Source organism: Moschus berezovskii, chromosome 26 (assembly GCF_049115385.1).
Source record: "Moschus berezovskii isolate FMDL1 chromosome 26, NW_MosBer_1.0, whole genome shotgun sequence".
Lineage (NCBI taxonomy): Eukaryota > Metazoa > Chordata > Mammalia > Artiodactyla > Moschidae > Moschus > Moschus berezovskii.
This window is the reverse complement of record NC_142485.1, coordinates 38,609,659-38,623,900: the sequence shown is the minus strand read 5'-3', so window position 1 is coordinate 38,623,900 and position 14,242 is coordinate 38,609,659. Positions and strand designations below refer to the sequence as shown.

Here is a 14,242-nt window from a genome sequence, read left to right as displayed (position 1 = left end):
TGTCTACTTTGTCTCACATTCTGAACTGATGAGGAAAGTTAGGTTTTAAAGATATGATGTGTCTATAACTCCAAATTCTTCTTAAATCTTTGATTCAAACTTGCCTTTCTGTATGAACTACATGTCTTCTGCATTTCCATAGCCCTGTGCTTGAACCCCTATTACGACCCTGTGTTAAAATCCACTCTCCATGGTTTACTTGGCTCTGTGTCAGTCTACATGGGAGTTCCCTGAGAGAAAGAGGCAGAACTGGCCCCTCTGTATTTCACCCTTCTATCCCCTCACCTACCCCAAGCCCATGGTACTTTTCACCCCAGAACCCTGGTTGATCCATTACAACTGCTTTCACACAAAGTAATAGCCAACCACCGCCATGGGGACTTCAGCTTCCAAGAAAATAACCTCTCAAGAATAACCCCCTTGTTAGATTCCATAACATTTAATTAAGCCTAATAATTTTTTTAAAAGGCAGTTGGCTTCCTAAACATTGAATCTGTATCTAGTGGAAATCCCCGATCCTCGATGTCCTTGTATGTCAAGAGCCAGCTGTAACCGGGTGTCGTAAATATATCTTCCGAAGCCCCTCTTTTGTAGAGAGAGTGACACCGTCAGTGAGGAAACACCAGCCTGTAAATTACATCATCCATCTGTCTCTGATGAGGGAAAATGAGGCACCTTCCTGACTCACAAATTTGGTGGTTTTCAGAATGCAGTGAAGTGTAAGCTGTGTTTGACCTGAAATGCCACACTCCATCACAGGCCAAGGACACAGGGCAGGGTCTCTGGAATGCAGCCCACTTTCCCTCCCTTCCCACACTACTTAAAAGCTGATCCCATTTTGGGCGTATCCGTGCAGGCTCAGGGCATGACCCAGCCCTAGTTTACACCTAGATTCTGAATATACCAGCCTTGGACTGGACTGATGGGGCTCAGGCTCTCTCAGGACTTTAGGAAGAAGGCAAAAGCTTAGAAGGACCACAGTGGGCACAGGTGAGCTCCCAGCTACACACCCCAGGACTGCATCCAGGAGTGGGCAGGTCTTTCCCATCTCAGACAGCCAGACATGAGCCAGCCCTACATGAGCACCCAGAGCTCAGAGGCATCAGAACAGCCCTGTGCTCACATCAAGCTCTGAGGTTTGTAATTAACTCCTGGGGGGAATGGGCGTGGTCTGCTTTGTAAGGAACCTTGGCATGAAGCATCGGGTAATACGTCATATTGTCATCACTGTAATATTACAAGAATTGCAGTTGCTGAATGCTTCTCCCTATGGCTGCGGACCTGGAGCCTTTATAAAGTGAGCGAGCACACCGTCCTGTCCAGTCTCAGCTGGGAAGCCAGCCAGCCATGAGGGTCTGCCACCTTCTCTTTGCGTTGCTCTTCTTGTTCTTGCTGCCTGTTCCAGGTAAGATGCGCTGGGAAATGAGAGGGTTGAATGGATTTAGAATTTGTCATTCAGAGTCAGCCTTCTCCATTCATTTGGGAATTTTAGATAAAGTAGATTTATTGTCTGGGAACTAGACTTTACCAGTTTTTGTTTTTCTTGACAAAGACCATCGAGAACCTCAAAGCCGGGTCTCCAGCCCTTCTGATTCACTCTTAAGAGACTAATCAGCTTACAAACCATCCCTCCATAGGAGGATTGTTATACCTGTTCATGAGACAGGAAGATAGTGACGTAAATCTTTAATACCAACAGGAAAAATGAACTCAATCTGAGGACAGAAGCACAGATTCCCTTTTATTAGCTTAGTGGTTGGAGGTAGTCTTTCGGCCTCTTAAGGGCCCAGGGGACTATTGTGGCCCCTGCCTCCCAGGTGTCAGTTCACAAGGGGGCTGACATGGTCATGCCACTTTTTCAGCTGAGCCGAACCCACAGACACATTGTCAGTAGCTAGCCCCACATTCTTCTTTACTCCAGATGGTAAAGAAAAAGGAAAAAGACATAAAAGAATAAAAAATGGCAACAGATAACTTATTAGAGGGATTCCAAAAGCCTTGGACTTTTACCACGGCCTTCCTAAAACTTTCCCGTGTGCTCCGTTTCTTTACTGCAGGCAATGGCGGCATCATAAGCGGGTTACAAAAGTATTATTGCAAAATAAGAAGCGGCCGGTGTGCTCTGATTGGCTGCCTTCCAAAGGAGGAACAGATAGGCCGCTGTTCCCTGAGTGGCCGAAAATGCTGCCGGAAGAAGAAATGAAAAATCCAGAAACACGAGGAGAATGTCGCAAAGCGTGAAAATGCCTCCTTGAAGACTCCAGAAGCCAAATCAAATTAAAGACTTTTTACAAAAACTTAGAAGCTTGATTATTATCATTATTATTTTTTTAACATTCTGTTTATTGTGCTAGTTGTTACCAAACAGGCAACTTAGAAAGTGTTAATGACTCACCTTTAATTCACATAAAGTATAACCACTAGAGGAAGTCACAAGAGGGTCTCAACTGATGTTACAAAAATTGTCAGATTTTATTCCTCTTTCACAACTTTCACCACCCAATGACACTGGACCGCTTGTTCTTTCTGAAACACTTCCGTTGCCTTCTGTCACCCATCTGAGCTTCGCAGTCTGTCCATCTGTCATAGCATCTCCCGACCAAATCCATCTCTGAAACTTCAGGGCATCCCTGAGGGTCTTCTCAGGTCCTTCTGAGCACTTTACAGCTCAGAGACACGGAGAACCTGGCTCCTCCTTGCCCTTGCCCTCAGTTTTCCTCTCTCTCTTGCTTCTGTTCTGACTGACCTCAGCCCTGGATGAAATCTCTCCTCCGGCTATGTTTCCAAACCCATCTCTCAGGGGCACCTCAAATTCTACCTCCTTCTTAAAAACACAGCTGGTTTCCCAAACAAATATGAGTCCTGTTTGATTTTTACATTCACTATATTTGCATATTTCCAATCTCCATATTTGGTTGCAGGATTTTGAAGGGCACTTCATCACTTAATCACTCCTGGCCCAAGTATTTTGAAACAAAAGCTGTTCAAGTGTTTATCGTGACCCAGTGGACTGGGGCCCACCAGGCTCCTCTGTCCATAGGATTCTTCAGGCAAGAATACTGGAGTGGGTTGCCATGTCGTCCTTTTAGTGAGTTGAAGTACATTCCAAGGCCTTGGAGGCGTTGCGTTGTAACTATTTAGTAGTCTCTGGAGGTTGATACAGAATGATTCCAGCAAATGTGGTTGCAGGCCCATCACCCCCAACTTGAGGCTCCAGTCAAGGAACTGAGTTCTCAGGAAGAAAGGGCACACACTCAAAGATAAGAGCCTGGACCCCACAATTCAACATTAAAAAAAAATGGACTATGATGGGACTGTATACTGCCCTCCTACAATACACAGCAAAGGAACCAGGCAAAACCTGTGAAACTACTGATTCAGACTCTGGCACAAGCAGTACAGGACCATAATTGAGGAGAAAAGAAAACAAGTGAGGTGAAGGACTTCCCTGGTGGTCTGGTGGCTGCGATTCTGTGCTCCCAATGCAGAAGGCCTGGGCTCCACCCCTGGTCAGGGAACTAGATCCCACATGCCGCAGCTAAGATCCTGCCTGCCATGATTAAGGTCCAAGGCAGCCAAATTAATGAATTAGCTAATTAAATGCTATGTGAATAACCATTTTTAAAAAAAGAAAAGAAAATAAGTGAAGTGAGACTTATGACATCTCCAGCCTCTACAGATTTCCAGGCCTAAAGCATAGGGAACAAGAACCCAAACAGACCAACAATTCTGAGTCGAATAGAGTGGGGTCAAAATTCAGAGAGGGCAGACATCTTCACTTCTGGACAGAAAACCAGCAACGGGCGTCAGGATCAGGGGTGTGTGCCTGTGTGCCAATTCGCTTCAGTTGTGTACGACTCATTGCCACTCGATGGACTGTGGAGCTGCTGACCTTTTGTGACCCCATAGACTCTAGCCTGCCTATGCCTAGCCTGTATATGTAGCCTGCCTAAAACCTCTGTGCTTTTCATTCAATTCTAAAACTGCTCTAAAAAATGAAGTCTATGATACTAGATGGAATTTTGGTTCAGCTTGATGGGATAAAGTATGATGCTAAGATTCTGGACACTATCTTAAGGAAAGGGATGATCATTTCAGTAAAAAAAAAAACAACAACAAAATTAAGAATCAGATATAAATTATCTATAAAAAACCCACTTGAGATATCAAATATAAAGGCAAATGATTTTAAAATGAAAGGATGGAAACAGATATGCTGTTGTCATTGTTTAGACCCTCAGTCATGTCCAACACTCTTGAGACCTCCATGGAATCATCCAGTCAAGATTACTGGAGTGTGTTGCCATGTCCTCCTCTGGGCAATCTCCCCGACCCAGGGATCAAAACCATGTCTCTGCATCTCCTGCATCTCGGGCATATTTTTTACTGTTGAGCCAACAGATACGCTATAGAAACATTAATTTAAAGAAAACATGTAGGCTGTATTGGCTAATTGACAGGCTTCCTGGTGGCTCAGATGGTAAAGAATGCACCTGCAATGCAGGAGACCTGGGTTTCATCCCTGGTTTGGGAAGATGTCCTGGAGGAGGGCATGGCAACCCACTCCACTGTTTCTGCCTGGAGAATCCCCATGGACAGAGAAGCCTGGCAGGCTACAGTCTATGGGATCACAAAGGGTCAGACATGACTGAGTGACTAAGCACAGCACACAATCAAGTAACTTTTAGGACAAGGACCAGATATAGAGAGGGATATTTATCCTAATGATAAAATATTTAATTTGTCAAGAATACGTATTAATACTTAACAAAGGAATTTTAAAATTCTTAAAGAAAACTTACAGGAATAATCGGAGAAACAGACAAATTAGCAGTTACAATTGGAATTTCCCTGATAATCCACTGTTTAAGATTCCAAGCTTTCAGTGCAGGAAGCACAGGTTACATCCCTGGTTGAGCAACTAAGATCTCTTATACCATACACAAAAGTCAACCCAAGATGGATTAAAGGTTTACAAAAACCACAAAACTCCTGAAACCACAAAACTCCTAAAAGAAAGCATAAGAGAAAAGTTCTTTGGCATGGGTCTCCACAAGGATGGTTTTGAGCTTGACACCAAAAGCACAAGACACAAAAACAAATGGTAGGATCCATCAAACTGAAAAGCTTCTGCACAGCAAAGGAAACAAGGAACAAACTGAAAAGACGGTGCTCTTTCAACGCTCCAGTGATCTCTGCGGCTGGAGGGGATGGCAGCAGTGTTGCGGGAAAGAGACCCGGCTGAGAGAGGATGGTCACATCCCAGGTCACGTCCGAGTCCCTAGGATGGCCGCCAAGTGTGGGTACTCGGCTTCGCACAGGCAGGGATTCAAGAGCGAGTCACAGTGAAGTGAAGGAAGGTCGATCCAGGGAGGAAACACGCTACACTGAGAGCGTGGGCCATCTTGGAAGGCAAGCGCAGCAGGAGGGTATGGGGCCGTCAGTGTTTATAGCGGTGGGTCCTTTCATAGGCTAATGAGAGGGAGGAGTATTCCAGCCATTTTCCGGAAAGGGTGGGGATTTCCAGGAACTGCGCCAGCACCCACTTTTGGACCTTTATGGTCAGCCTTGGAACTGTCACGGCGCCTCTGGGTGTGTCACCTAGCTGCCGTGTGACAAAGGGATTAAAAAAATGTATTTACTTCAGGTGTTAGTTGCAGTATGCAGGAAATTCATTTCAGCACACTGGCTTAGTTGTCCCACGGCCTGTGGAGAAGGAAATGGCAACCCGCTCCAGTATTCTTGCCTGGAAAATTCCATGGACGGAGGAGCCTGGTGGGCCAAGGTCCGTGGGGTCGCAAGGAGTCGGACACGACTGAGCGACCTCACTTTCTGTCTTCCGTGTGGAATCCTAGTTCCCAGGCCAGGGACTGAACCCACATCCCCTGCGTTGCAAGGCAGATTCCTAACACCTGGACCACCAGGGAAGGCCCTGTCATTCTGTTAGAGGTTGTGCCCTCCCACTTCCGGTCTCATTAGCACCGACAGCTGGCTTTTGACAGCGCTGTTCCAGCTTTCACGTTACAGGAGGATGCCCTGGTAAAGTTCTCAGGACACTGTGGCGACTGCAGGAGGCAGGCAGGAACGTTTGAAGAGAGGTTGATTTTGTTCCAAGTTACACTACTTCCACTTAGTAGACTGCGGCCTTGGACACATCTTTTTGTTGGATTTGCAGCCAATTTTAATTGACTTTTTTTTTTAATTGACTTTTTAAGTCAGTTTTGCCTGTGGCCTCAGACATGGCTTTCTGGTCCTTGGGACCATCTTGTATAAAACTTGGGTCATACCTACCTGGCGGGTTTGTTTAGGGGAATTCAAAGAGATAATTTGAATAAAAGTGGCCAGCTACTGAGCAAGGCTCATTGCAAAATATAATTGTGGGACAAGTTCAAAGAAAAAGCTACTAAAAGTGTCAGTGGGGGGCCACAGCATTAGACCGAGCCCTGGTCTCCTTCTGAGGACAGGTCCCCGCATGACTGTCAGAAGCTGTGGTGCCCGCCCCATCCACAGGAGAAGGGAACTGGGGACAACGGCTTCTGCCATTAACACCCAGGGCTGCATGCTGAGAGCAGCTGTTTGTGGGGTTGTAGATGTGAAGGGTTTTGCTCTTCAAAACCTTATCTGTAGGACTGGGACATCCCTTCTTGCCTGAGGAACTGAGGCGCTTTGCCAGAAAGACTGCCTCAATTTCCTACTCACAGGTTAAAGGTTTGGAGACACAACATTTATCTTCCTTTTAAAGAATGAAACCCCAAGTTATCTCTCAGCCCAGGCATGAAGCAACCACGATCCACATGGCCTTGTTTGCTTTGAACCTGTGAAAACTAATAATTCATTTAGACTTGACCTAAAATTAACCCTTCCCTCTATCCTATATGAACTCATCTCTGGTTTCTGGTGAGCCACCCAATGGTTTCTTGGGTGTGTGACCTCCTTGCTGAAGCAACAGGACCCTTCTTGATGGACAAAGATGCCCCTGGGCGCTATCTCCAGGATTAACATAGCTGCAAAGGAGTCATCTTTAGAGCTTGCCAAGGAAAAATAAGCCACTGCAACTGAGGAATTCCTGACAAGGGCCGTGTTCCACTAGTGAGGAACCATGGCAAGAAAATCCCTTGAAACTCATCATGGCACCCTGACCAGCCTTTTGGAAACTCCCTTCTATGAAAAGTCATGCCTGGCCCTGCACATAAAACTGTATCATCAGCTTTCTTAAAAGAAAAACAAAATCTGCTGTGCTGCAAACCATAGATCATTAAGACACATCAATTTTTATTTTGTTTATTTATTTAGGCTGCACCAGGTTGTAGTTGTGGCATGTGGGATCTAGTTCCCTGAACTGCTATGCCTTGGGAGTACAGTCTTACCCACTGGACCATCAAGGAAGTCCCGTAAAACAGCATTTTTAAAAATTACTTTTTAGAAAAACTTTGAATTGGAGTATTCGTTCGTTCCATCGCTCAGTCGTGTCCGACTCTATGCGACCCCATGGACTGTAGCCTACCAGGCTTCTCCATCCATGGGATTCTCCAGGCAAGAATACTGGAGTGGGTTACCGTTTCCTTCTCCAGGGGATCTTCCCAACCCAGGGATCGAACCCGGGTCTCCCGCATTGGAGGCAGAAGTTTTAACCTCTGAGCCACCAGGGAAGCCCGAATTGGAGTATAGCTGATTAATAATGTTGTGATAGTTCCAGGTGGACAGCAAAGAGACTCAGCCATGCATGTACATGTATCCATTCTCCCCCAAACTCCCTTCCCGTCCAAGCTGTCACATAACAGTAAGCAGAGTTCCCTGAAAAACAGCATTTTCAACGAAGAGACACAGTAGACAATGATTCAGTCTCACTTCTTTCTCCAGTGTGGTATTATAGCGTGTGTCTAAATTGACCCTGTATTATAGATTATGCCTGCAAGGTCCATAAGTAAATAGATACATACATATATATAATGTAAATGGCAAGCCACTCCAGTACTCTTGCCTAGAAAATCCCATGGATGGAGGAGCCTGGCAGGCTGCAGTCTGTGGGGTCGCTAAGGGTCGGACACGACTGAGTGACCTCACTTTCACTTTTCACTTTCAACATTGGAGAAGGAAATGGCAACCCACTCCAGTGTTCTTGCCTGGAGAATCCCAAGGACAGGGGAGCCTGGTGGGCTTCCGTCTGTGGGGTCACACAGAGTCGGACACAACTGAAGTGACTTAGCAGCAGCAGCAGACGATGTCTACCTCTCTCAAATATCATTTAAAGCTAAAGCAGAAGGAATCATGATCAAGACGACTTATTTTCCATCAGAAAAATTCTATCCCTGGGTTCCAGCCAGGGACTCTGTCTGCTCGAGGCAGCCTCCACGGCTTTGCCGAGCCTCAGATGTGAGACGCTGAGCCACAGCGGGGGGCCTGAACAGGACTGAAGTTCTGGGGGCTCCTTCAGGACGAGGCCTCCCTGGGTACCCACATTTCTAAAGGGCTTGGAGTTCTACTCGGAGCTGCATGGCAAGTTCCATCCTGAGCTTTAGCATTTCTGAAAAGCCAGGTCAGTGTCTCTCCAACACTGAGATGGATGGATGTTACTAAGTGGGGGATGTTACTTAGTGATGGAAGTCCCCCTTAACCTAGTGAAGGGGTCCCCACTGCTGGGCCTGCTTTGTGACACTAGGCTGGGGAGATGCGTTCAGTGGCAGCAGCATCCTCCCACTCTGTCTCTGATGAAAGAGAGCACCCATCTGCCCATCACATGTCCTACTATTTTATGACACTGGTGTGTGATTGTGTTGCAGTGAATTAAGAAAAGTTTTTTTTTTCCTTTCTCTTTCTTTTTTCTCTTTTATGTCTTTCTCCACTTTAACTGTTCCTAACATACAGTCTGCATTGATAACCAAGTTTCTTCTTTGCAGAAAACTAACCTTGAGAGTCCCTTGGACTGCAAGGAGGTCCAATCAGTCCAACCTAAAGGAGATCAGTCCTGGGTGTTCATTGGAAGGACTGATGCTAAAGCTGAAACTCCAATACTTTGGCCATCTCATGCGAAGAGTTGACTCATTGGAAAAGACCCTGATGCTGGGAGGGATTGGGGGCAGGAGGAGAAGGGGACGACAGAGGGTGAGATGGCTGGATGGCATCACCAACTCAATGGACATGAGGTTGGGTGAACTCCGGGAGTTGGTGATGGACGGGGAGGCCTGGAGTGCTGCAATTCATGGGGTTGCAAAGAGTCGGACACGACTGAGTGACTGAACTGAACCTATTATGCAAACTACACCTGACACCTATGGCCCTCCATTTCCGCAGGAGTCACATTCTGTATCTATTATCCTTTAACTTATTCTAGCCACATCCTGATACTTAACTTTATCGCATCATAAACCTCCCCTTGTAGTTTGTTTTTCCCACTCTTTGCTCTATGTTACCTCATGTTGATGCTTAGCTTTATGGTGCACTCTCTTTGGAAGCCACCCCCTCGGAGTTTGCTTTCCCCATTTTGTATTACAGGAAGAAAGTCACCAGGAAATCTCCAAAGGACAATGGACCCAACTACCGGGACCAACTGCCAGACCCCAATACCCAGCTACCTGACACTGGCCTATCGACTGTTTCCAAACAGTGCAAAAAGAGAGAATGCAGGACCCCTACACCTTTTGTCCCATATCTCCAACCCCTGACTGTGAGCCCCGACTGTATGATCCCCTGGATTCCCGATGGAGGGGAGACAGGCTCCTTGAGGCAGGAGCCTACTGTGTTCTCCCTTCTGCCGACTTAAGGGTTAAAGCCATCTTTCTGTTTCCTCCAAACTCTGTCTCTGCGATTTTTATTTGGCTCTGGTGGGCAGAGAAAGCCAAGATTTTGGCGGCATCTGTTGCTGCCACCCCGTAACAGGCTAGCTGGCTTGGGGAGCGGGTCGGGACCACTGGGTCTCTTCCCTCAGCCCCCCAGGGGCCAGAAAGAGTGTGGCTGTCTCTGCAGATGCTGGGAGTCATCAGGTTTGCCCAGGGAATGAAACTGCCTCTAAACGAGATAGTCCCTGTTTGGGCCTGAAGTAGCCTCTCAGGGAAACAGTGTATGTGTTAGTTGCTTAGTCGTGTCTGACTCTCTGCAACCCCATAGACTGCAGCCCATGAGGCCCCTCAGTCCGTGGCACTCTCCAAGCAAGAACACTGGAGTTGCCATTTCCTTCTCCAAAACGAACTATAGAAATAAAGAAAGTGAAGTCGCTCAGTCATGTGTGACTCTCTGCAACCCCATGGACTGTAGCCCACGAGGGTCCTCCATCCATGGAATTTTCCAGGCAGGAGTACTGGAGTGGGTTGCCATTTTCTTCTGCACAGGAAAACAGTGGGCATATTCAAAGTCCTAGAGTGGCGAGAGTGGGGCTGGGGAGTGTATAAACAAAGGTTCAGCAAGAAGTCTGTGCCCCCGCCAGGGGAGACAGGCAAGTCTGTGCCCCTTGCCACACCCCTGCCCATCCAGGAAAAAGCTTCTGATCACAAGGGCAGCAGGAAAGCTTTTTCTGGGGTTTTCCACAGCCTCATTAGCATAAGAGTGACTGACCCTGCTTTGTGCTATAAAGGCCACTCCCATGACACACAAGGAAGAGGCTCAGTTAACCAGTTCATAATAACCAAATCCACAGCCAGCATGGAATTCCTCCCGGAACCTGGGACCTTTATAAAGCGGCAAGCGGAGCCTCTTCTCCAGCGTCAGCCGCAGAGCTCGGGAGGCCAGTATGAGGCTCCATCACCTGCTCCTCGCGCTCCTCTTCGTGGTCCTGTCTGCTGCGTCAGGTGAGCTCATGGGAGCCCCGGGGGAGCCGCGGGCTCTCTCTCCTGTTTCTACCTCCTTCTGTCCTGCTACCCTCATCTATACGTGGTCAGACTAAACCCACCATATTTGATACCTCTGGGAAGCCAGAGCTGAGTCCTTAGTAGTGAGGGGGTTCTGAGAACCGCCCTGCAAAATTCCTGGCTGTGTCTAAGCCACTCTAGCGAGTAAAAGCTTCTGAGCCTGTCTCCTCATTGGTTCCATGAAGAGGAAACAGAAGATGCCTCTGTTAAGTGACTCTCCTTTTATTTTTCATTAAAGCAAGAAATTTGACTTTGTCCCATGACAGAAGCGCAGAATGTGGCTTCATAAACCTTTCTATTTGAAGGGTGGCAGCTCTGGGCAACCAGAGAAGTCCAGAGGAGAGTCAGGCTGAGCCTGGGCTTTGGGAGCTGCCCTTGGGACGCTCTGTGCTGAGTCTTCTCAGCAGGAAGGTCCTCCAGGATGCATCCCTGACGATGCGACCCTCACTCCACAGCTGGGAGGCAGCATATCCAAGGCAGTGTCTAGCATCGGATGTCTAATTTTCATTTTACCCTTGATATTTCCGGAAATAGGATGAAAATATGTAGGAAGAAAGAAGGGAGGCAGGGAGGGAGGGAGGGAGAGAGAGGATGCGGAGACTGAGACCTGAGACAACTGATTAGATGTCAAAATCAAGTGGAAAAGCCCTTGTCTGATCAGTGTTGTTTATGACTGTAACCCAGCTCTTAGCATAGTGGCAGGGGGAGAGGACAGGGGTGTGAGGAGGATGGCCTCTCAGGGCCTGGGGCCCGGGTTCAATCCTGCGGCAGGGACTAGAGAGGGACCAGAGGTGCCTTGTGGTCGAGAGGAAAAAGGCGTGTGAGGAGGACGGAAAGGAGCTGGTCGGGAGGAAACCACAAAGGCAGGAGGAGAGGGGCTGACTCGCACCAGTGCTGAGAGCGTTCTGACTCAGTAGAGACAATGATACAGAACTTTTTTTCCGAAGCATTGTCACTGTCAGTTGTAAGTTACTTTGAGAGTTCAGTTCAGTTCAGTTCAGTTCAGTCGCTCAGTCGTGTCCGACTCTTTGCGACCCCATGAATCACAGCATGCCAGGCTTCCCTGTCCATCACCAGCTCCCAGAGTTCACTAAAACCCACCTCCATCGAGTCGGTGATGCCATCCAGCCATCTCATTCTCTGTCGTCCCCGTCTCCTCCCACCCCCAATCCCTCCCAGCATCAGAGTCTTTTCCAGTGAGTCAACTCATCGCATGAGGTGGCCAAAGTACTGGAGTTTCAGCTTTAGCATCAGTCCTTCCAATGAACACCCAGAACTGATCTCCTTTAGAATGGACTGGTTGGATCTCCTTGCAGTCCAAGGGACTCTCAAGAGTCTTCTCCAACACCACAGTTCAAAAGCTTTTCTCTTTAAATAGTTCTTACACTTTCAGCTGCATCTTTTCCTCCTATCGCAGCTCCACTACTTGACTGCCTCCATGAGTCAGAAAACTAAATGGTGAAAATAGGCGCCCGCGGGCCGCTTCCGACTCCTGGAGGGAAGGTGGATGTCGCAGCGCTTCCCTGTCTGTGCCCTCGTGGTGGAGCTGACCCTGCACATAACCGTGCTCCTCACGCCCCAGTCCCTCAGCCTCTGGTTCTGGAAATGTGAGGGTCCACCAGGGCCTGGGCAGGGTTAACGTATGTCCGGAAGCGGGTCCACGGTGTCCTGGACTCACATCCTGTTGTCACGAGGCGGTGTCCGCATCTCAGCACAGAAAGCCCCAGGGCCTCACTCAGAGGGGACACAGCTGGCCTTCTCGAGATGCCGCTTTCCTGCTCACACGTTTTTTTCCCTCTTCGTTCTCTTTTTAGGATTTACTCAACAAGTAAGAAATCCTCAAAGCTGCCGTAGGAATAAAGGCATCTGTGTGCCGATCAAGTGCCCTGGAAACATGAGACAGATTGGCACTTGTCTTGGGACCCCAGTAAAATGTTGCAGAAGGAGGTAAAAGAAGGCAAAGGCGTGGCTGGGACCGATGCGGAGTCAGAAACTGCGCCCTCCGACTGAGCGTCTAAAATTTAAACCAGAATAAATTTTGTTCAAAGTTAAAGAATCTTGCCCACTGGTCACTGAGGTTGTTGTGTGGTGCCTGATCCCGGGCGTATTCCGAAACCCCTGAGGATGCTCTCTGAGCTCCCCATGCGAACCATCAGGGAATCATGCTGGGGTGCCCTGTGCTCCCAGGTGTGCGGCCCCCTGACCTTCCCCAGCCCCTCTGTCTGCTGTTCTTCCTGCTTCCCGGCCCAGGGCACCCTGACCTTCCCCGCGTCTCCCCTCAAACATGCACCCCAGGGATCCAGAATCACCAGAACACCAGCCCCGTGGGAACCCCGCCCCCGGTCCAGGAGGCAACCCTCTCCTCTGTCCCCCTGCAGCCTCACTTCTGTTTGGTTTGTGCTTCTTACTCCTGCCTCCTGCGCACGTGGATACATTCTGATTCCCTTTGGGGCTGTAAGATCTCTATAGGCATGGACTTGTCCTGTTCCTGTATGTGCTGGGCATTGAGACGAGACATTGCTTCACAAATTGTCATCACTTGAATGACAGAGTTGACATGGACAAAGCATGTGTCTCTGTGTGGACATGAGACGATGCAACTAAATGCTACGGGAAAGCAAGTCCTATGGAAAGCACAGCTCAATGAAGACACCACAGCTCAGAACACAGAGGCCACGAGGGGCGGGGTGAGCGTGCTGGCCTCAGCCTGCTTGCAGTTTCCTCAGAGGGTTTGTGCATGTGTGAGCAGCTCGCTGGTCTTCCCTCAGTGCAAGCTGAGGTCACCAAGGGGATGGTGTTAGGAGACAGGACCTTTGGGAGGTGATTTGGTCATGAGGGTGCGGCCCTGCTGGCTGGAATGAGGGCCTTTATGAAAGAGACCCCAGAGAGATCGCTCACCCCTTGTGCCCTCTGAGGACACAGGGAGAAGACTGCCGTCCACCAGCCGCCTGCTCTGTCTTGATCGTGGAGCTCCCAGCCTCCAAAACTGAGAAGTAAGGGTCTGTTGTTAGTAAGCCCCCTGTTACAATACCACATGTAAAATAGATAGCCAGCGGGAATTTGCTGTGTGACTCAGGGAACTCAAACAGGGGCTCTGCGACCAGCTAGAAGGGTGGGATGGGGAAGGAGATGGGACGAAGTTTGGGGAGGGAGGGGACATGGGTGAACCCATGGATGATTCTTGTTGAAGTATTACAGGAAGCCACGAAATTCTGTAAAGCAATCATCCTTCAGTTAAAAAACTAAGTGCAAAAAAAGAGCCGCCTGGCCTACAGTGTTTCTGTTTCAGTAGCCTGAAAGGGCAGACGCATGACAAGTGAGAACCACAGCACAGGTGGCATTAAGGTTCCTAACCATCCAGCCTTAAGATAGGGAAATGACGTGGGTTATCTGGCTGTGCC

General features: G+C 48.4%; 2 protein-coding genes across 3 annotated transcripts; both read left to right on the top strand.

Moving 5' to 3' along the window:
• Positions 1–891: 891 nt before the first annotated feature.
• LOC148773773 (beta-defensin 103A-like) lies at positions 892–2,297 on the top strand. 2 transcript variants are annotated; one of them, XM_088832751.1, is made up of 3 exons: positions 892–1,136; positions 1,243–1,405; positions 2,058–2,297. In XM_088832751.1, the coding sequence occupies exons 2-3, from the start codon at positions 1,348–1,350 to the stop codon at positions 2,201–2,203; spliced, it is 204 nt and encodes a 67-aa protein (XP_088688877.1). In that variant the 5' UTR covers positions 892–1,136; positions 1,243–1,347; the 3' UTR covers positions 2,204–2,297. The 2 variants fall into 2 exon arrangements, with proteins under 2 accessions (XP_088688877.1, XP_088688878.1); XM_088832752.1 differs by having other exon boundaries at positions 892–1,405.
• Positions 2,298–10,605: 8,308 nt separating this feature from the next.
• LOC129549195 (lingual antimicrobial peptide) lies at positions 10,606–12,883 on the top strand. Its single transcript, XM_088832753.1, has 2 exons — positions 10,606–10,781; positions 12,656–12,883. Exons 1-2 carry the CDS (start codon positions 10,724–10,726, stop codon positions 12,790–12,792), a joined length of 195 nt encoding a protein of 64 aa, XP_088688879.1. The 5' UTR covers positions 10,606–10,723; the 3' UTR covers positions 12,793–12,883.
• Positions 12,884–14,242: the final 1,359 nt, after the last annotated feature.

Bases quoted from the DNA above. Each gene is read 5' to 3' on its own strand.
- LOC148773773 (XM_088832751.1), top strand. From the start codon at position 1,348: ATGAGGGTCTGCCACCTTCTCTTTGCGTTGCTCTTCTTGTTCTTGCTG. The intron at 1,406-2,057 runs GTAAGATGCGCT...TCTTTACTGCAG, and splicing joins GTTCTTGCTGCCTGTTCCAG to GCAATGGCGGCATCATAAGC.
- LOC129549195 (XM_088832753.1), top strand. From the start codon at position 10,724: ATGAGGCTCCATCACCTGCTCCTCGCGCTCCTCTTCGTGGTCCTGTCT. The intron at 10,782-12,655 runs GTGAGCTCATGG...TTCTCTTTTTAG, and splicing joins GGTCCTGTCTGCTGCGTCAG to GATTTACTCAACAAGTAAGA.